Source organism: Cheilinus undulatus, linkage group 14 (assembly GCF_018320785.1).
Source record: "Cheilinus undulatus linkage group 14, ASM1832078v1, whole genome shotgun sequence".
Taxonomy (NCBI): domain Eukaryota; kingdom Metazoa; phylum Chordata; class Actinopteri; order Labriformes; family Labridae; genus Cheilinus; species Cheilinus undulatus.
Window position 1 is genome coordinate 43,596,073 of NC_054878.1, and position 21,387 is coordinate 43,617,459.

Here is a 21,387-nt window from a genome sequence, read left to right on the forward strand (position 1 = left end):
TTGACTGCTTATAAAGCGTGAGTTATAAAATGGTAACCAAATTTCTTGTTTCATCTTTTTAGTAAACTTGTTTCCAACACACTGACATATATTTTACTCTTGTTTTTATTATTTATGTTATGACAGACATCATTTACATAAAATACACCACATTTTTTAATTTTAAAAAAGATAACATTTTGAATTATTTTAACAATAGCTTCAATCTGAGCCACAAAATTTGATGGAATGTCAGGGTTTGGTATATGTCAAAGTTTAGTTTGAATATTGTTTTAAAACCATTTCTATTTTTTTAAAGGCAGCAAATAGTCACACCTGTTGTCCTCCTGGGTCAAATTGACCTGGTCTTGTTTGACTGTTTATAAAGCGTGAGGTATAAAATGTTTACACAGTTCTGAGTAGCACCTTTTAGTCAACTTGTTTCCAACATGTTAACATAAATGCTACACACATTTTTGTAATCTATGGCATGATAGACATCATTTGCATGAAATTATACCTCATTTTTGAGGAGAAAAAAAAAAGCAGAAATTTTTTTAAACACACATAAACACATGAAGTTCCACAAAAATTTCAAAATTAATTTTTCTTGCAAAGAGTGTAGAATGGAATCTTTTTATTTGAAATATTGTAACTTCTTTCAAATGTATGTAATTGTTAGGCTCTAACAATGAGATCAATCCTATTTATCACAGTCAGCCACAAGGGGGCGATTAACAAATTTTCGCTGAATATTCCTGAAGCCAAAAGTTAACAAATGAAATAGCAGTTTTATCAGGAATGGACTGATATATTTGTGCTTAACATGCATAATATTTGCTAGTAACATCTGACAAGTGGTTTTCTGAAAAATGGATCAAACATAAAGTCATGTGGAGTTGTTTCAAAAGCTGTTGGGAGCTTATTTAGAAAAAGTTCAAGTTCAACAAGTTCAGCAGGTCACACACAAGCAACGATTAAACAATCTATAACATTTGCAGCAACAAACTCCAAGGAAGCTATTTAAAGCTTTTAAAAGGGGGCCCGATTTTCTACAGATAACAAACAACAAATATGTGTAAGATATAACAGCGTACACCAGACATAAGGTAGACATACAAAACAAAACAAAACAAAAAAACACAGTCCCAGTGATCTGGTTGGATTAGGTTTGTTGGTTCATACAGATGTACAATAATGGATACATATATGTCTAGAAAGATGGATAGGTGGAATAATATGACAGGTGATTTTCAAAGACAAGATGGTTCATATAAGCAGTAGATTAGACATACAATGATGGAAGTTGCTTTTTTAGATTTTTCTTGTATGTGACATTTTCAGTTTCTCTGTAAGCTCATTCCAAATCTGTGGTCCTCTGCAGACAATGCTGAAGCTAGTGCACTGTAGCCTACGTTTTTTTTCCCCAGTGATTTTATTTTTGCTCCTGGCTGTGTAACTGTGCTTTGGTAGAAAGATTGGAATGAGGTTACTTAGTTTGTCGTTTTGTTTATGGAAAACTTGGTACATTGTACAAGCATTCTGCAGGTAGTTGTACTCAGTAAGCCTCAGAGGGTTGTAACGGTGGAAGAGCATCCTGGTAGATTCATTAAACTCTAAACTAAAAATACTACAACATATCTTTTCCTCTGCACATGTTCTGAACTTGGTGATGCTCTGGGGGCCGGATGGGAGGATGTGGGGGGCTTGATGTTTTCCCCTCCCCTGAGCCACCCGTTGATGATCACTGCTGCAGAGTGACTACGATGATATTTGACTTGCTCTTGACTTAATCATGAAGTTGTTGCAGTTCAATGGAAGCAGCACCAAATGCATTTTCATAGTCAGCTTCAATGACATCCTCATGCATCTGTGAAATACAACACAACACATGAGATTTCAAACAAGAAGAGTCAGCAGAGCAAACTCTGCAGAGTCCATCATCTCAGACTTAGTTTTTAACTCACTTTACAAGGTGGTTTGATGCTACCTGAGGAAAAGGAACAAAACAGTAGCATTAATGTTCTACATATGATTAGTTTGAACTATTTCTGATGGTGTTTATTTCCTCACCTCTAAGGTTGAAGACCAAAACAGTGCTCAAGATCATCAAAACAAGAGCTGAAATACGCAGAACAAGCATGATGGAGCTCAGAGGAGACCAGTCTGTTGAATGTTAGAGAGGAAAATCACAGGAATAAATAAATAAATGTAACTGAACAGGAAAGGACATCTGTTAGTTAAGAAGGCAGTGATTGTGCTCATCATTGTGGCAGCTATTTAAAAACATTTTCTACTAAATACACAGGTCTGATGGGCTGTTTTCTTGTCGTCTGCTTTGTTAAAAGAAAAAAATACATTATTTTGATGTTGCATAAACAGTGATCCTACCTGTGAAGACAGGTGTGTAGTTGGCCTGTATCTCCACCATGCCCTCCTGGTTAACAAACTGGCAGGTGAATGTCTTGTTGCTGCTCTGACGCATCACATTTAGAGAAGATAAACAGTCTTCATCTTTGAAACTCTCTGTAACACCGTCCGTAATCACAGCTCCTGTCTCACTCACCCAGCGGAGACTGTTTGGTTGACAAGAATGGAGATCTCTGTCTTTGAGCAGAGAGCACTCTAATGTGAGTTCATCAGTGCGTCTTAGATCTTCTGGTATCAGAGAGACTGAAAGAAAAAGAGCCGAAACTGTTAGAAATAAACGATATCAGCTGGAAAGTTAGTGACTCATGCATCATCTTTGATGTTTGACTACACAGTGTTCCAGATTGCTGCTTCTCCTATTAGTTTTCATCACTGACATCAATCTCACACAGGTTTGGTCATTAGTTTGCCAGGTGAGCCTAATTAAAGGGAAGCTACTTAAGGAGATTATTCCACATTATTAAGCAAGTCACAGGTTTCAAGCAATATGGGGGAGAAGAAAGATCTGCAGAGGAAAATAGTGCAGTATCTCTGAAAAGGTATGAAAACACTGGACATTTCACAAAAACTTTATAGTTCATCAAACTGTGAAAAGATTTGTGTGTAATTCAGAGCGCAGATGGGTTCAATCAGATAAAGGAACATTTCTGTAAGACAAATTAATCATATTAAGAGAGTATCACTGATCTGTAGCAAACAGGTATTTGAAGCTGCTGGAGCGTCTTGAGTCCTACGAACCTCTGGATGAGGGATCTGGGAGTCTTGCTGATGTGCTTAAACCTGTATTTCAGCCACCCTTAACCAATGCTCACAAGCAGAAATGATTGCAGTGGGCTCAGAAATACATGAAGACTCATTTTCAAACAGTTTTATTCACTGATCAATGCCGTGCTACACTGTATGGTCCAGATGGACGGAGTAGTGGTGGAGTCATGTTTTGGGCTGGAATCACGAGGAGGGAGCTGGTAGGCCCCTTTAGGGTCCCTGAAGGTGTGAAAATGACCTTGGCAAAGTATATAGAGTTTCTGACTGACCACTTTCTTCAAAGTGGTCAGTCAGAAAGTGGTACAAAAAGAAGAACTGTGTCTTCCCCAGCAAAATTATCTTCATGCATGACAATGCAGTATCTCATGCCGCAAAGAATACCCCTGTGTCATTAGCTGCTATGGGCATAAAAGGAGAGAAACTTATGGTGTGGCCCCCATCCTCCCTTGACCTCAACCCTTTGGAGCATCCTCAAGCTAAAGATCTATGAGGGTGGGAGGCAGTTCACATCACAACAGCAGCTCTAGGAAGCTATTCTGACATCTTGCAAAGAAATTCAAACAGAAAACAAGGCTGCAGCATCAGCAAGGAGGTGGTGGAGTGATGTTTTAGGTTGGAGTCACAGGAAGTGAGTTGGTAGGCCCCTTTTAAGGGGCCTGAAGGTTTGAAAATGACCTCAGCAAAATATGTTGAGTTGAACTGTGCATTTCCTGCCATGGTATAAAAAGAAGAACCATGCCTTCCGGAGTAAAATCCTATTCATGCAAGACAACACACCATGTCATGCTGCAAAAAACCCCACTGAGGCCTTGGCTGCTATGAGCATAAAGCTGGAGCGCAGTTTACCTGAAAACAGGAGCGTCTGGGAGGCAATTTTAGCATCCTCAGAGGAAATACAAACAGAAACTTTACGTTGACTTACACGTTCAATGGATGGTAGAGTTGTTAAGGGTATATCAAAGAAAGGCTCCTATATTAATATGGAACTGGATCTGGGAAGATGTTTCTGATTGAAATAGTAAGATTTGAGAGAAAATACCTCCTAATGCAAAAAATTACCACAGATTTCTGTTTTCAATCATTTGGAACACTGTATCTTAAGTTATTTTTCACAAAATTTCCATTGCAATCATTGGTAATTTTATCAAACAAATCCAGATTACAATATAACTGTTAAGGAATGAAAAATCCTGTTGACTGCCAATTATACAGACTACTGTACATGCATTTTAATTTTTTAACAGTGTAAAGTGGTCATAAGATCTGGTAATGAATGGTAGTCCATGGATTTTAAGCTCAGGTGTCTGTTATCATTTATCAGGCATCTGTTGATTACAATGGAGGCCAAAAGCTATCATCTATCAGATGATCACTGATGTATTTAGTATTATGAATGTCCTTTTAGATTATAATGGAAATAAGACTTACCTGTGAAAACACTGAGATACACATTGACATCGTAATGATCAGAATCACCCCGTCGACACGTGTAGAGACCAACGTCCTCAGTGGTAACACGGTTGATAACCAAAGAACAGTTCGTGTCCAAACTCAGCCGACCAGCTCGGAGGGACCTCGGATTAATCTTTCCTCCATTAGTCTCCCTTAAAGCATTTGATAAAGCTCTGCTATAAAGCCATGAAATGTTGGAGCATTGTAGAGGTCCAGAGGGTGATGGAGTGTCACAGGACAGGGTAACGGCTTGTTCAAGTTGGGAGAAGCGATAGAGGTTTGCTCGACTGTTGCTCCCTAGAAGAAAAAATAGAGGACAAAGAAAAAAAAAAGATTGTTCATGAGTTCAGAGGAAATGTTATACAGACTGTTTACATATGGATGGCATGGGATATACGTCACATCCATCTGGACAACATCACGATGTTTGGGAAAGGCAGAACCAGACATAATAGGCGTGTGCCACTGCTAAGAAAAGCTCAACAAGCTGCTGTTGTTTACCATCAGTGGAACCAGAAGAGCAATGATGATGTCTGTCATTTAAGACAGGACGAAAGGCTCCCAGTGGAATGAGTTCAGACACTTTCAGATCAGTCTGGAGAGTATTCCATGCACGGTAGCCAGCTCCCATTTGAGTGCCAGTTTCCTTTCCTCCATCCTTTGTTGTTATTCAATCCTCATTTGAAAAGCCGGACTGGTACCAAATGAAGGGCCATCTGGGAGCATAACAACCAGGTCTACTGAGCTGAGCCAAATGATCTGGATCTCTAAGAGACAGATTTCCCAGACTTTACAGGCATCAGCTGAGGAAACAGAGATAAGATCAGAGTTTAATGGGCTAAACTATGGCAAAACTGTTCCTAACTAATCTTGCAAAGCAGATGGATTCACCCGTTTCCATGTTTCTCACTGACAAATCCATCTTGCAAAGCTCCCATCTGAACCGTGAGAAAGTGACAGGACCAATCAGCAACAGGGGCAGTACTGCTGTTAAAGCACCAGTTTTATCAGAACTTGACAACATTTCTTTGATAAAAGAAGAACGAAGAACAGCAGTGAGTTTTTTTCTTTCAAAAATGACAAAAGTCATGTCGCGTTATGCAGCAACTCCTTCGGTCTGGGCGCAGCTCGCTGGCGGCTACGTCAGGTGTTTTGTTTCTCTGATTGGCCCGTAAAGATGTGACAGACAGAACGTTCATCCAACCACCCTCAAAGTTTTTTTTTTTTTTTTCAAAGGCTCTGCCCTTTCCAAAACGCTGTGTATGAGTGGTTTTTCAGATGGATGAGTGAAGCAAATCCATCTTGCGTGCCAGGCTAGTACTGAACCGAACCAGACCACTTTGTCGAAACACCATACACGACACTCGTCCAGACTTTAGACGAAGGCTTTATACATTCATGTCTTTTTTTTATAATTTGTGTTTTTTCAATATTTAACTTTAAGTACAGAAAAAATGGCTTCAGAATTAAGAATTTTGTAACACTTTATTTAAGTGGTCTCTGATTACCGTGTAATTTTAGAGCAATATAACATAGTAAAATTTTTTATTATCTAGAAATCTTTCAATAATAGTGTGGTAAGTTCCTTGTTGTAGCTTAGAATTTTATCCAGTAATATCTCAGAAATGGATAATATTGAGAAAATGTGCACCCAGTAATAATGCATTCATTATCAAGAAATTATTCATTATATTTCAGCAATTCCCCAGTGATTAAGTGGTATTTCATGAATGATTTCTTAGAAATAAGATGATAACTTTTATGTATGTAACCCATATAAAATATAGGGCTACTAAACTCATGTTTTAAAAATGTAGTTGCAGCATGTGTCCATGAGGTGGCGTATAGTTCTTCTGCTGAGATCAAGTTGATGTGACATGACCTGCTGCTTCACCTTGCTGTCTTTCTGCCTGTAGATCTCAATCCACCTGGATTTGTTATGCTCTAGCTCTGAAAATATCTAAAATTAAGAGCTGTAAGTGCCTTAAAGTAGTTGAAAATTGATATTTTCTCTGGATTACGAGCTACTAAGCTTTTAATTTTGTAAAAACACTACCTGTGACGGACGGAGGAAGATTTTTGTCAAGTTTTGTCTGCTTGAATCCCTGGTGAGTCAAATATGTGCTAACCTAGCCTGCTTTAATCACTGTTTTTGACGAGAATGAGTTAGAAAACGTGATATAAATGTTCAGATGTTGTTCCTAAAGACCAACAGAGGTTATCGGGATGTTTTACAAGATATTAGACGACGTTTTTTGCATGTTTTGTGGCGCTAAAAAGATCGCTAATGCTAACGCTAGCGGCTAATCGCTAGCGAAAGCAAATGCATTGTATATGCTAACCGGTAGCCTAAGCTAATCGCTAAGCTAATCTATGGCTTTAGATTGAAGGTTGACCAGCTTGGTGAAGTTTAAAGGAGCATTGCTACATTTTTAACTATTAAAGCTCCCCTGTGAGGCTAACGCTGGAAAATTATGTAAATTCAACTTTATTGCTGGTTTAATAGATATAAATGATTAAAAATCAAAGTTTATTCAGTAAACAAGAATTATTTATGTTATGTTCATACGGTAAGTTTATTTAATGTTAAAGCGTTAACTAGGTAAGGTCATGATTTAAAGTGAATTAAATGTATTAAAAAGCTGTATTAAATGCTGAAAGTGTTTAGGAAAAGAGAGAAATAATTCATGTTATTGTTAAAATGCTTACTGTGTTAAAAGTACTGTGTTATAAATCATTTTTATCTATAAGATTTCTAAGCAATTGGCTATACATAATGAGATACTGAGAAATAAGACAGAAGTTAATGAGATCTTATGGAAGAAACAGCATTAAGATAAGAAAAGAGCAAATTGACTTATCTGCACTGTCTGTGTAGGTTGTTTTTCTATGTGGACTTACTAAATATTAATATTTTTTTAGAGGTGTCAAAAGCATTCATTACTCAGGTAGAAGTATAGATACTATGGTTTAAAAAGACTTCAGTTGAAGTTGAAGTATTAACTCAAGCTTTTTACTCAACTGAAAGTGTAAAAGAACTGGTTTTAAAACTACTTAAAGTATAAAAGTAAAAGTAATGTAAGGGGGGAAAAAATGCCATTAAGGACAAAAGCTTAGGGTGCCACAGGGGCCTATAGTGCACTACCCCACCTCCCCAAAAAACATTTTTCTAAAGGCCATAATGACTAAAATGTTATATTAAAATGTTACTGTTGAAAAATTTGGGATGCACCTGTTTCAGCCTCATTTATGCCCTTTGAAAATGAATGCATTTTAGTACAATGCAAATACATTCAAGAATCATATAAGTGTACTACCAACCCCCTCACTGGTAACCTGACAAGCCAGATGGATTTGTTTCACATATCCATCTGGGAAAGCTTCAATAGGAAACATTTGAGAAAAGGCAGAGGGTTTGAAAAAAACTCAGTGTGATTGGATGAACGTTCTGTCTCTCACATCTCTACGGGACAATCAGAGCAACAAAACACATGACATAGCTGCTATCGAGCTCCGCCTGCGCAGCTAGTGAGGAATAACGCAAAACATGGCGACTATAGACATGTAAGTACTCGATTTTTTTCGTTTTTGAAAAGAAAACAACTCACTGCTGTTCTTTTTTCTTCTTTTGATGAAGACATGTTGTCAAGTTCTGATATAACTGGCGCTTAAGCAGCATCTACGCTAATCTCTTCCTCCGTAACTGCACCAGCTCCTGCTGCTGTTTGCTTACGTAACGACACTGCCGTGCCTGAAAGTACTGCCCCTCGTCACTAATTTGGTCCTGTCACTGTCTAACTGGGCCCAAATGGTTCAGGCGGGAGCTTAACAAGATGGATTCGCCAGTGAAAAACGAGGAAACGGGCGTATCCATCTGCTTTGCAAGGTTACCTCACTGGTGCTTGGTTGGGACATTTCGCTCGAGTTCTCGAGTCTCTGCCACGGACATCTTCATACTAGGCTACATATGTCTGCTATTTCCTTGTTGGAGTGTAACGTGATTTGTGTCATGTGCGATGGATCGTGTACAAACCAACAGGGTGTCGGAATGGTATTATTTCATCCAACCACAATCAAATTCACTCTATTCGGATGGCGCGATTTATCTGGATAGGTGTTTGGGTTTTTTTTAGTGGTTTTTTTTGAACGATGACAAGCTGGAATGAAAACAAGCTGAAATGAAAAAGGAGTAACGAGGCTATTTTTAAAATGTAAGGAATAGAAAGTACAGATAATTACTTGAAAATGTAAGGAGAAGAAGTAAAAAGTAGGTTGAAAAATAATTACTCCAGTAAAGTATAGAGACCCAAAATTTCTACTTAAGTAATGTAACGAAGTATTTGTACTTACTTACTTCACACCTCTGATATTTTTATACTTTGAATGCTTGGCATCGCAGTTAACTGTTAAAAACATGGTCTTTTGGTAGAAATAACAACTGGTCCAAAAACCATACTTAGAGAGAACATAAGCCAAGTATTGCCACTCCACCCTTTCAAAGGCTTTTCAGCATCAGCTACAATTAGAAAGGTTTAAAGGATGATACTCTTCAGGAAGAATTATGCAGTCATATCACATCACTCCGCTTCCTGTGGAGTGTCAACCTTAAACCTGAGGTAAGATATGGAAAGAAAAAAACAATGCAGCAAGATGACATCACTACCCAGAAGGCACTGCACAAATATGGCAGCCTATATTGGAAACATTTTATATTTTCCAAATTGTAGAAATCAAGTGCTTTTCTTCATACTGTATCCATAAAAAGGGGAGGTTGTTGACAGGATAATGGCATTGTTAATTTGGTAAAGCCAACATTTTGTAGCATGCAGGGTTCATTTCAACAGTAAAAACAAAACAGTTTTTTCGTTTAAGCCTGAATAACAATCCTACCTGTGTGTACAGGTGTGTAGTTGGCCTGTATCTCCACATTGTTCTCCTTGTTGACAAACTGGCAGGTGAATTTCCTGTTGTAGCCGCTCTGGTGGGTCACATTCAGGTCAGAGAAACAGCTTTCATCTCTGAAAGTCTTTGTAACACCGTCAGTCATCACAGCTCCTGTCTCATTCACCCAGCGAAGACCGTTTGGTCGGCATAGGCGAAGACCTCTGTAGCTCAACAGGGAGCACTCTAATGCGATTTCATCGTTCCTCGATGGATCAAAGTCTGCTGCTTTTGAAGAGACTGACAAGAAAAAGAGTCAAGGGTCAGACAAGTTTCTACTCATTTTTAATTTTTCATAAATTATACAGCGATAAGATCTGTCAAAGGTGCTAATGGCAATCTAAAAATGCAGGCGTTAGATGGAAGAGGAAGTTTAAGCACAGGTATCTTATATCATTTATCAAGATATCTGCTTATTACACTGGATGTGTAAAAAAATTATGCCAGTCAGATGATAATTGATGTGTCCTATGAAACACCTGTTTGATAATCATGGAAGTGAGACTTACCTTTGATAAGACTGAGATACACACTGACATCATAACGCTCAGAATCACCCCGGCGACACGTGTAGAGACCAACATCCTCAGCAGTGACACGTTTGATGACTAAAAAACAGTTGGCGTCCAAACTCAGCCGACCAGCTCGGAGCGACCTCGGATTAGTCTTTCCTTCATTTGCCTCAATTAAAGCATTTGACGGAGTTCTGCTGTAAAACCAAGACGTTTCAGAGCATTGTACACGGCCAGAGGGGGACGGAGCACCACAGGGCAGAGTGATGACTTGTTCAGGTTGGGAGAAGTGATAGAAGTCTTCTCTACTGCAACCTACTGGAAGAAAAGGAAAAAGAACAAAAGAAAATCAAAAAACGTGACAGATCTAACAGCATCTCTCTGAAGATTAAAAAACATCAAGGATTTCCTTTTCAGGTTTTGTTAAATAAAAAGGAACAATTGGATGAAATGGGGTGTGTCAACCTGACACATTTAACTACATTATATCTTGCGTGTTCAATCCTGATTCCAAAAAAGTTGGGGCGCTTTGTAAAATATAAATAAAATAGTGTAATGATTGATTGATTTGATTCACAATAGAGCATAAACAACGTATCAAATGCTTAAATTGAGAAATTTGACCATGAAAATTATTAGCTGGTTCTGAATTTCATGGCAGCAACACATCTCAAAAAAAAAAGGACGGGGCCATGTTTACCATAGTGTAGTAGCCCCTCTTCTTCTATCAACAGTCTGTAATGTCTGGGAAATGAGAAGACAAGTTGCCTGAATGTTAGGAGAGGAATGTTGTCCCATTCATGTCTAATGTAGGATTCTAGCTGCTCAACAGTCCTGGGTCTTTAGCAGATTTTTCTTTTTAAAATGCTTAAAATGTTTTTCTATTGGTGAAAGGTCTGAACTGCAGGTAGTTCAGTTCAGCACCTAGACTTTTATACTGTAAAGCCATGCTGTTGTTATGGATGTGGTATAGGCTTAGCGTTGTCTTCTTGCGGAAATAGTTAAGGCCCTCCTTGAAAGGGACGTCTGGATGGGAGCATGTGTTGCTCTAGTCACTCTCTACTTTTCAGCATTAATAGTTCCTTTCCAGATGTGTACGTTGCTCACCCCATAGGCACTATTGCAACCCTGTACCATCAGAGATGCAGGCTTTTGGACTGTACAATTATAAAAAGTTGAGTAGTTCCTCACCTCTTTAGTCTGAAATTGTTGATTGATCTGACCACAGAACAGTTTTCCATTTTGCATCAGTTTTTTAAGTGAGCTTTGGCCCAGAGAAGATAGCAGTGTTTCTAGATCCTGTTCATATATGGCCTCTTCTTTTCATGATACAGCCTTAATGGTCATTTGTGGATGGTACAGTGAACTGTGTTGACAGACAGTGATTCCTGGAAGTGTTCTGTGCCCATCCAGTGATTTCCAGTACAGAATTATGCCTGTTTTTAATGCAATGGCCCCTGAGGGCCCCAAGATCACCAGCATCAAATATTGACCTTTGGCCTTGTACCCTGTTCACAGTGATTTGTTCAGATTCTCTGAATCTGTTGATGATATCATGGACAGTAGATGGTTGGATATTCAAAGTCTTCACAATTTTATGTTGGAAAACATTTGTCAAAATTGTTCTACAATTTTCAGACACAGCTTTTGGCAGAATATTGAACCTCTGCCCACTTACTTCTGCCTCTCTAAAATGGTCCTCTATCTCTTAGTTTTGTGTCTTTACACCACCTTTGTCACAATTAATATCATCCTGTTCTATGAAACTGTATGTAAACTAAGCTGGATGAGCAGCTTGAGCCAATCAGAGGAGTAGGACTGCTGCTGACCAGTCACCAAGTGTTAAATGTCCTGAAGCAGCCGAAATGTTGAAAACTGTTATTGTGTGTTTGAAACAGCTGACTCTGGATGCTGTCAGATATAAAGAACTTGAAGTTTTTTATAGGTTTTATCCAAAGTTGTACAAAGTCTCATGATGTCATGTTATCTACATAGATAAGTCAACTTTGACTGACTTCTGTATGCTTGTGTAACGCTGATAACAGAAGCAGAAGTGGGTGATGTTGAATGTCCCTCCTTACCTGGACCCTTGATGCTGTTAAACAGGTTGTCAGTGAGATTGTCGACAATGTCCAGCAGATGACTGAAGCCCCAGACGTGGTACACGTGGGTTTCATGTGGGTCAGAAGCGATGGACTTCAACTCATTCACATCAGCATTTTTCACACCTGAGAGCAAAATGAACCACCACAAAATGACCCAAAATTCATTTCCAGTTTGTAGTCCTCTTCATTATTTTTCCCAAAAAGTGCATATATTATATTATATTATACTACCCTCCAAATCTGACTGGTATTTAAATTATTTTTAAATCCCAGTAAAGCATACTTGAGCATTCAAATGCACAATACTGATTAAAGTATGCACATTTGCTTTTCAAACCTTTGATTCTGGTTACTTTAGGTGTGCTTCAGACTTGTGTAATTTTCCATCTTTGTTATAGTACTGAAATCTTTTTGAGTATTGAAATATCTCACCAATAGCATACAGCTCTATGCCTTTAGCCCTCAGGGTTTGTGACACCATGATGACATTGTCCTGGGACTTTCCATCAGTGAGGAGGATGCCAAGTTTATGGGAGTCCTCTCGCATCCCAACCTCAGGTTTGAAGTTGTTGTTCAGGATGTAGTTCAGAGCCAGTCCTGTAAAAGAGGAGATCAGAGGTTTAGTAACTGTTCACATGGTCAGCTCTATTCTGTTCTTTTAACTGTTTTGTTAAACATACAACCCAGCTGCTTCTGAGACCAGCAGATGTGAAAGCACAGAGTATCAAAAAACTACGGATGCAAATACACCCCTCCTGAAAGGGAATTTGGGATGGGAGCTTGACGGCACGACAACTTAATTGCATCAAAAATCCAATAATTACATATATTTCTGTACTGTAGACAGTGCACAGGAGTTGAATTGTTTCGTAAAAAAAAATTTGCACCACTGGGTGCCATGGACTTTACATTTCTTTCCATGGTAACAAAACAGGTGTTGATATTGTTTGATTTTTATTAGAATCCATACCAGCTGGAATCATATTGAAATAAAAAAATCTGGTATCCAACCCTTGATCATGAAAACCCAAAGTGCTCTTCTTACCTGTCATGGTGCTTCCTCCTTTGTATGGCAGGTTGGCAACAGCATTCAGCAGGGATTCCTTGGTTTTGTGGGCATTCAGGTGCCACTCTGTCTCTGGGTCTCCACTGTACTGAGCCAGACCTTTATAAAATAACATAGTGGAGGGTAAAGTCCAAGAAACAACAGCTGACACTGATGCTCCAAGTTAAGCAGTATACACTGTGCAATTTCAAGCCGACCACAAAACAGACGTGGCAGAATATTAACTCATACTGTGCGACTGAATCACTTACGATGCACGACCATTGTGCATGAGTTGTGTGCTCACACTGTACGAGTAATGTCGGGATGGACTGTGTCAGAAATCTGCAGTTTCCTTTTTAAAATGTCTCACACACTGAGGGTGAAGTGCAGGGATGTGCACAGACATTTTCGGGGGGCAGGGGCTCAAGTGAGAAAAAGGGCACTTCTCTTAATGTATTCATAAAAAATGCTTAAAACCCTCCACCTCTGACTTAACAATCAGTTTATTTTAATACCCTCACATTCACATAGTCGTTGTATACTCAACTTATTTCTACAAAATAAATCATTCACACAAAGACAATGTCTTCTTTAGTTTTTACTGTTTTTATCCCAAGAACAAGCAAAAACAAAATAAGCTCTGACACCATGGTCATGTTTTCTATTCTGCTATTCTCTGGTAAATATTTAGAAGTAGAAAACACTCGGAGAGTGCAGACGTCCACCATTAGCCCTATCTCCCAGTAGTAAAGAATCCTTTAGTCCTTTAACAGATTTATAATTCTCTCATCTGTTTACGGTAGAATTATAAAGTCTCCATCAGCAGTTAGACTTTCTAATTCTACCATAAACAGATGAGATAGACTCCAGACAATTGAATTTCCCTGTGGGGATAAATAAAGTTATTGTATTTAAAAAATTCCTGGATCCAGATGGTGATCCAGATCAGTCCCAAAATCTAATTAGTTCTTCTTTATGCCATTTCTGACATTTCCTGAAAATTTGATGAAAATCCGTCCAGAACTTTTTGAGTTGTGTTGCTAACAAACTAACAAAAAAACAAACGAACAAACCCTGCCGATCACATAACCTCCTTGGTGAAGGTAATAACTGACTGTAGCTACTAGAGAGAGGGGCATGGTGAAGGAAAAGTTTTCAAGAAAATAAAAAAATGCACTAATAATTTGTTTATTTTTTGCACAAGATAATAAATTCCCTGAAATATTTTGGTGTAGTTGAAATAAAAAGTACTTAAAAATAAACATTATCTTAACAGTGAACTGAAAAAGACTATTCTCTCCATAAATAATCAAACCAAACTACCTTACAAACTGCTATTGGACCAATGATTAGTTGCAACAATAAGGCTTAGTGTATCTGCACTCCTCTGCTGCTCACTTTGTTAATTTTACTGGAGAAAAACAGCAGAAATACTGAAAATCACTGCAAAAAAGAAATATTGACAAAATGGAAATGGCATCATGAGACATGATTAAAATGTAAATGATGTAAGCTTCTATAGCCTAGCAACACAATACAGAAAATCCTTATATCAATGATCTATTATTATTATTATTATTGTTGTTTTTGTTTTTTATTTCCTTTATTATTATTATTTCTATCATTATTATTTGCACATATAAGCACATACTAATGGTGACATGATCTTAGTTGTAGTGCATATTTCACATCTGGAGGAGGTCTGTCTGTCTGGTATCAAACATCTAGTAGAATGAATAGTTGTTAGCTGAGGAGCCTGCAGTCAGAATGATGCAGTAACTGTTTCAGACAGGACTCTACAGGTTAGAACATTGTGTTTTCATGTTCTGGTCATTTTAGAGATTTTGGTCTATTTTGCATCCATGTCTTCTTTCACCCTTAAAGAAAGAAAACTTCCAAGAATGCACATAGATGGTGTTTATTTTGACTTCCCTCTGTCTTTTTTCAGCTGTAGATTTCCCCTAAATTCTCCAACCAAGTTCCTCTACATATTTAAACATTTCAGGGGAAAAAACCGTAATTTACTGGGGAAGTTTGATGGTGATCTGTTTTAGTTCCCTTTTTTGTCCTATTCACCTACAATGCCTTGGCAAATGTGTGCAAACGAGCGCATTTTAATTAAAAGCACATAATTAGCGTATCACTGCGGCGATTTTGATGGTGGAGTTTAAGATACACGTACCTCTATTCACCTGTAGTCTCTCCCCTTTAGTACAGTATGTTAGCCTGCATGACCATGATGAAGAGCCTTAGCTAAACCGAACTTATTACATCAGCTAGTGGCTAATATGTGTACATTAGCAACACACGTTAGCTATGTTTGGTCTTGTAATTTGTGAACTTGAGACCTTCCTTTATCAGCACTCACCTCCGAGAGTAGAAACACCAGAAAAAAAAGCAAAACTGCAAAAAAGCAAAATGCTGAGGGTTGGGGTCTGCTGCTGCCTGTCTCTGTGCTCACAGCCGCGCTGCAGGAGAACGAGGGGGGAGGGGGAGCGTCTTACAGAGCTCGTCATCTCCCTACCAGCCATTTGGGCTTCTCTCTCTCTCTGTCCCGCTAGCTCTATTTATTTATCTCTCTATTCCATACACAGAAACAGCATCACCATCCATGTCAGCTGCAGGTCCGTGAGTTGGAATATTTCCTGCTTGTGTAGGCTATTTCCTTTATCAAAGCAAAGGTGGGGGCATCAGAAAGTCATTCAAGCTGTCGTCATGGTGATTAAGAACGTTGTCCGACAACGGAGTTGTCGGTTGTTTACTCTGCTGGTGTAGAGAGTTGAAATCAGTTGACTATAGAAATGAATCTGGACCAAGTTAAACTAGGAGACTAAAACTGATAAAAACAGACACCCCTATTATTTATTTTTTTTTATATCTGTTCTCCTTTGTTTAAACATTTCTATGATTTCACAGCAGTTTCCGTTTCTGTGTAGCTATTCCATATCCATCCACTAGAGGGTGCAGTGGCGCTGGTGGCATAGAGTAGCGTTTGAGCGCAGAGGAAGAATAAACCTTCCTTCTTAAAAAAAAGATATCAGCTCAACGTGTGTGTCTCCTATTCTTGCCACAGGTTAGTAAAATGTGCTCAAAATGTCATACAAAGACTTTACTAGTTTGAAATGTTTTTACTTTGTTTGCACAAGTGGTTGATGAGACAGTTCATGAGTAGAAGTGTGTAAACAATAGTTTATAGTTTAGGTCTAAATGCTAACCATGCTAATGCAAGCAGTTTTGGAGAATATGGAGTAGTGAGTGAGTGTAAACAAAACTAACAGTGAGAAACTGAGAAACTACTTAACAGGTTGTCAGGTCTTAGTTGTGCCTTGGTCGGCCACCGTATTCGCCTGTACGCAACACAACAGACGTGGCCCGATTGAAAATTGGCCTGACTTTAAAGTGAATCGTGCCACTCAAAATTCATGGCTGACTCGGAAGAAATTTGCACAGTGTATGCCTGGCTTTAGAAAAAAACTGTTGCAGCCATAGCACAGTTCTCCCCACCATTTACAAAACAGTCAAAGCATTGGATGAAGAAGGTGAAGGTCATGTGATCTCATGTGTAGCTAATACAGGAATATTGAGAGCAGTTTGGTATGACTGAAGTGAGAGGTTTACCAATCTGAACTGTGTCAGGGCCGATGTCGAACGCTGCAACTATACGAGCGATAAAGCTGCGGATAGTTCTGAAGTTTGTGCGGCCAATACTCCATGAGCCATCCACCAGTAGCATGATGTCGGCTTTAACGGTGGTGTTTCTCTGAGTTCCTGCGGAGAGATGATGAGAAGTGAGAAACACAATTGTTACACCGCACAGAATGAAAAATAAGATTACTGTTTGAGGTATTACGCAACAAAAGGGAAAGGAGATGTTTTTGTATTGAATGCAATTAGTGGTAAACCTCATAAACTCATATTTTATTCACAGTCAAATATAAACAACATATCAGGTTTTGAAATAGAGACATTTTAATATGTCATAAATAATATTAGCTCATTTTGAATTTGATGGCAGCAACACATCTCAAAACATAGAAACGGGGCACAAAAAGATTGAAAAGCAAGTGGTACTAAAGAAAACAGCTGGTGGAGCATTTTGCAACAAATGAGGTTGACTGGCAACAGGCCTTTCCTACCATCGACAGTCCATCGTATAATCAAAAGATTTTGAGGATCTTGATAAATCTTTGTTGCAGTGTTTTACCTTGTTTATTGCACAGCTTGCATGATTTAACTCCTGACTTTCTGGTGTTTGAAGAAAGCCAAAATGTGGTATCTGTGCTTTTATTCTCGCTAGCAGTCGATAGACACTATGATCCGTGTCACTGGTGTGAGTACCACCTGTGTTTTAGTGTGAGGCATGTGCTGCATCATGCAGTATAGCGTCTGCTGGCATCTGCTGCCTTTACGTTGACTGCTTCATGGGGATGTTTAATTAAAACTGCTGTCCCAGCATTTATTGCCATATTGAGTCTGTTATATCTGTATAAGTACACCTATCAGGAAGAGCATGTGACTATATATTGGCCCAGGGGTTGGATGAATGTGCTGTCTGTCTCATTCTTAACAGTATTCTTAAAGTATTTGAGATGAAGTGAAGCAGTAAGAGACATTGCAGGATATTTTACATTAAGCAGGGCTAAGGTGCTTGTAAAAGTTCTATTTTCTGACGCTCTGTTCAGTAGTCATCAGAGTAACAGCACAAACACTGTGGTTACATTTGAAGCTAATGTTTTTAGCTTTTTGATTACATGTGTGTTAATGTTAGGCTTTTGTTTTGGGTCATGTTTGAACTTTGACCTTATTTTGATTGCATTTATCATGTGTTCTTACCCTTGACCAAAGGTGTGTAGTCAGCCTGTATCTCCACATTGTTCTCCTGGTTAACAGACTGGCAGGTGAATGTCTTATTGTTGCCGATCCACATGGCTTTCAGGTCAGAGAAACAGTCTGCATGTCTGGAACTCTTTGTAACACCGTCAGTAATCACAGCTCCTGTCTCATCCACCCAGCGGAGGCTGTTTGGTTGACAAGAACTCAAACCTCTGTATCTCAGCAGAGAACACTCTAATCTGACATCACTGCTGCTCCTTGAATCGGAGTCAGTAGGTGTCGGAAAGACTGAAAGAAAAAGATCAAAGTTTAGTAAGAAAGTATTTGACCCCTGCTGGAAAGTTAGTGGCTCCCTTAATGTGCATGAAAGTCCTTTCTTATAGTCATGGAAATGAGACTTACTTGTAAAAAGACTGAGATACACACTGACATCATAATGATGAAAATCCCTTTGTCGACACGTGTAGAGACCAACATCCTCTGCAGTGACACGTTTAATGACCAAAGAACAGTTTGCATCCAAACTCAGCCGGTCAGCTCGGAGTGACTTCCGATTAACTGTTCCTCTTCTTGACTCAACAAAGGTCTCTGAAAAATCTCTGTTAAAAAGCCATAAAATTTTAGAGCACTGTAGAGGTCCAGAGGATGACGGAGAGCCACAGGGCAGGGTGACGTCTTGTTCAGGTTGGAAGATGTGGTAAATCTTTTCTTGACCGTTGCCCACTGGAAAGACACAAAAAGAAGAACTGAAAAAAAAAACACTGAGAGTAACTCTCTGGAAATTAACACCTTATCTCATGTTTTCTATTTCTAAAAGAAGGAACAAAGTAGATTTTTTAGTTCTGAGTTGGTTTATTTAAAACAATCTTTAGAAGTGCAGCAGATTATGTGGTCTAATTACTGTTTCACTAGTTTGTTCCCAACAGCTGATACAATATTAACCTCCAATGTGTCTAAAATCTGACAAATTGCATTTTATGGTTTTATTACTTCTTTGACGTGACTTAAAATTCATTTTTTAAAAGAGCATTGTACCACAGTGTTTGAACTCACTGTTTCAGTCCACCAAACCTCAGTGAAACTGTTTACCTGGTAAACTGTTTTTGCTGCAGATCAAACCTTTAGCTCTGCCAATGCTAAGTTTGAAACATGACAGGCTACCACATTGTTTCTCCTTAAGCAATCATCAACTTCCTCGTTTCAAGTAGAGCTGTTTTTACAAGCCTATGTTAAACCGTAACATCGGCATTTATATGCAGATCCACCATGGCACATTTTTAAGACTGAATATTAGAGAAGTAGTTACCCCCAAACTGAAGCACCAAAATGACGATCAACTCCAGCAGAGCCATTCTCCGTCTGATCTGAAGAAACAGGAACCGTTCTCAAAGCTTTTCCTTGTTAGAGCTGAGCTGTTACTGGTGACGACAGTTCCCTTTCTGTGGTTAAGTTTGTGAGCAACGCTAATTTAATATAACACCAGTCAGTACACGGACAGCCAAAAATAACCAGACCACATCTGGCAGATGGGTTGCTTGAGTGTAAACCTCAGCAGATTTTACATCTGGAAAGGAAGTGTCCTAACCCATCTGGCCTCAAAAATATCGTAACGTTTGAATGCACACGATTATGTTAACTGAGTCCAATATAACCATGTTCTGCATTTTTCTTTCCTTTATGTCCCCTAGATAAACCTTATTTGAATGACTGGTAGCTACTGTTGCCAGTGGACATGAACCTTGCATCGACCTCTAATTGTAAAATGTGAATAAGATGGATTTATTTATTGATATTTAATTGAGTAAAAAAAACAATAAGCAGGGTGGAAATTAACTGATTACATTTACTTAAACTACTGTAACTGAGAAGTGTTTTTAAGCACTTGAACTTTTTTTTACTACATTTTAAAATCAGTGTTGGAGTGGTCTGACAGTGTTGATCTTTAATCCAGCTCTGTTGTCAGTTGATCCAAGCTCTGCCTACTGCCATTTTGAATCTAGCAGTGGAGTTTTCCCATTATGCCTTTGTGCAAGGTGTTAAGACATGTTTTAGACGTTTTAGAAGTATTTAGAAGTGTTTAGATGTTGCCTGTTGCGGTGATCACTGCTGGGATTCACTTGTTTTTGATGTTTAAAAACTTCTGCACCATGGGCGTAGTTGTCTACTAAGTTTGTCACTTCCTGACTGTAATATTAGCGTGCATACTTTAGAGGAGAGAGTGCAGACTTTCAACCCAGGGCATATTCTAGCTCTGTGTCATTAATCCATGGCTGCCGTAAGATATTTCGCATTGCTACAGTTCTTCAATGTGAAGTGGCAATGAACATTAATTATGAATGAAAAGTGTTTTGCGCTGTGTAAATCATTGAATTATACCTCATTAGTTTCTCAGGTTTACACCCAATGTGGTTAAACACTACTGTTACACACTTAAATGTAAGTAAAAATAACTGATACTGTGAGTGATGAAATATTAACACTTCCCAAAGTGTTAAATTAACCCTCAAAACACTCTCAGTGATAATCTAACACTAGTGATTTTGCTGTTTGGGGTACAATACTCTTGTACTTTTTCAATTTTGTTGACTACACAGTAGCACATAGAGAGAGAATGATTCCTCATCACACCTCAAAACAGCACAGACTGGTGTGTTGATATCTCAGCGTTAAACATCTCAGAGTTGATTTTAACTCTGATCTTCAGTGTTTAAATTATGTGACAGTGTTGATCCACCACACTGTAAACAGCAACATCAATTTTTCTCAGACACACTGAGTTGAATTAACTCAATTTTTTTGCAACCTGTGCTAAATACTTATTATAAACAAGTTACTTGTACATCTTGACCATAACAGCTGAATGGCTCAATTTTCTTTATTTTACTTGGTTTAAACAAATTAAGTAAAAAGGTGGTTAAAATTGAGTTGTGTTTACTTAAAAATCCAAAACAGCTAGTTCAGCTCTATTTTTATGAGATAATAGGACTCATTTTAGTTTTAAGTGAACAGTACTCAAAAAATGAGTAATTTTGTCCTAACTCAAATTTTTGGGTTATGACAAATCTGCAAAGTTTTCTCAGAATACCTTTGGGTACCAAACCTTTATGCACCATGAGTGAACGTGCTGTCTCAATTACAGAGGTCCCGCCTATGGGGGGCAAAGCTAATGTTGTTAATGACAATGAATGTCGGATGGCACGCTGACACTGATGAATTATCAACTACTGCTTCTGTGCCACACCAACAGCTATTGTTGCAAATGGTTGCACTGAAAACTAGAAAAGCACTCAGAGAGCGCAGACCTCTGCCATCAGCTCTATCT

At 38.5% G+C, this 21,387-nt stretch overlaps 1 protein-coding gene across 1 annotated transcript; it reads right to left on the reverse strand.

The window, feature by feature from the left end:
- Positions 1-236: 236 nt before the first annotated feature.
- On the reverse strand, positions 237-19,522 carry LOC121521082. Its single transcript, XM_041804812.1, has 14 exons — positions 19,372-19,522; positions 18,468-18,788; positions 18,066-18,353; positions 16,851-17,000; positions 13,230-13,349; positions 12,617-12,781; positions 12,161-12,307; positions 10,077-10,397; positions 9,517-9,807; positions 4,603-4,923; positions 2,371-2,652; positions 2,053-2,145; positions 1,947-1,969; positions 237-1,849 (listed from the first exon to the last, which is right to left on the reverse strand). Exons 1-14 carry the CDS (start codon positions 19,415-19,417, stop codon positions 1,769-1,771), a joined length of 2,649 nt encoding a protein of 882 aa, XP_041660746.1. The 5' UTR covers positions 19,418-19,522; the 3' UTR covers positions 237-1,768.
- Positions 19,523-21,387: the final 1,865 nt, after the last annotated feature.

Excerpts from the sequence above, each read along its gene's own strand:
- LOC121521082 (XM_041804812.1), bottom strand. The coding sequence starts at position 19,417 with ATGGCTCTGCTGGAGTTGATCGTCATTTTGGTGCTTCAGTTTGGGG. Across the intron at positions 18,354-18,467 it reads GTATCTCAGTCTTTTTACAA|TCTTTCCGACACCTACTGAC; the intron begins GTAAGTCTCATT and ends TTTTTCTTTCAG. Across the intron at positions 12,308-12,616 it reads CATAGAGCTGTATGCTATTG|GTGTGAAAAATGCTGATGTG; the intron begins GTGAGATATTTC and ends TTTTGCTCTCAG.